We start from the raw sequence: 1,205 nt of genomic DNA, 5'->3' as shown, positions 1-1,205 counted from the left end.
ACTAAAGCATCTCTATGGCAAACTGGAATAATACTTGTGATCACGGCGTTGGATGACTCGACCTCAGACCTAGCTGGCAAAGCATAAAATTGGGCCTGAGCCCCACCGCTCTGTACTACATCTCTAGGACGACCTCTAACTGGCTGGCCTCCACCTCTAATGGCCTAACCTCTACATCTAACGTCTGACCTCCACCTCTAACGGCCTGACCTCCACCTCTAACGGTCTGACCTCTACCTCTAGGTACCTGACCTCTGCCATAAGTACCCCTGCCTCAAGATTAGGCGCCTCTGAAATTACTGGAATGACGGGGCCTCTTATCTGACAATGGCCCTCTCTCTTGAGCACGAACTAACTCAATTCGCCTAGCAATATTCATGGACGTCTGGAAGGAAATATCAGTCTTTCTCTCTTTGGCTATCTGAAGCCTGATAGTATAAGTGAGTCCATCAATGAATCTCCTCACTCTCTCCCTTTCAGTAGGAAGCAAGATGATGGCATGACGTGCTAAGTCCACAAATCGAGTCTCATATTGGGTGACGGTCATGCTACCCTGCTGAAGGTGCTCGAATACCCTACGGTACTCCTCTCTTAGAGTAATAGGAACAAACTTCTCCAGAAATAGTTGTGGGAACTGCTCCCATGTAAGTGCAGGCGAACCAGCTGGTCTAGTAAATACATAATCTCTCCACCACATCTTGGTGGAGCCAGTCATCTGAAACACGTGAAAATCGACCTCGTTCCTTTCAACTATTCCCATGTTCCGTAGCACCTCATGGCAACGGTCAAGATAATCATGTGGGTCCTCAAAAGGTGCACCACTGAAGTGAACTGAAAAGAGCTTAATAAACTTGTCCAATCTCAATAAAGCCTCATAAGACATGGAGGGCCTATCACCGGCCTATGCCACAATATTCAGCTAAACTACCCCAACTGGCGGGGCAGCTGGAGCCCGATACTGGGGAGTTATATGCTCCGGAGTGGGAGTAATGGGAGTTTGTGCTCCTCCCCCAGCCTATGATACGGTTGGTGCCACTGGAAATGTACCATTTTGGGCCACACCCTCCATAAGACTCACCAAACGGACTAGAGCATCCTGAAGTACTGGAGTAGCTATGAATCCTTCCAGAACATGAACTGGTCCAACAGGTACCGTCTGAGCTGAAAACTCTGCTTCTAAATCCACCTAAGGTTCTACAATAGGT

At 48.3% G+C, this 1,205-nt stretch overlaps 1 protein-coding gene across 1 annotated transcript; it reads right to left on the bottom strand.

Moving 5' to 3' along the window:
* Window positions 1–280: 280 nt before the first annotated feature.
* LOC138906135 (uncharacterized) lies at window positions 281–883 on the bottom strand. The gene has a single exon (XM_070194658.1). It carries the CDS (start codon window positions 881–883, stop codon window positions 281–283), a length of 603 nt encoding a protein of 200 aa, XP_070050759.1.
* Between the last annotated feature and the right edge of the window lie 322 nt (window positions 884–1,205).

The sequence above is a fragment of the Nicotiana tomentosiformis genome, chromosome 2 (genome assembly GCF_000390325.3).
Source record: "Nicotiana tomentosiformis chromosome 2, ASM39032v3, whole genome shotgun sequence".
NCBI lineage: Eukaryota > Viridiplantae > Streptophyta > Magnoliopsida > Solanales > Solanaceae > Nicotiana > Nicotiana tomentosiformis.
This window is presented reverse-complemented; position numbering and strand designations above follow the sequence as displayed.

What these genes read in the sequence shown, in the direction of transcription:
- LOC138906135 (XM_070194658.1), bottom strand. Translation starts at nt 883, where the DNA reads ATGTCTTATGAGGCTTTATTGAGATTGGACAAGTTTATTAAGCTCTTT.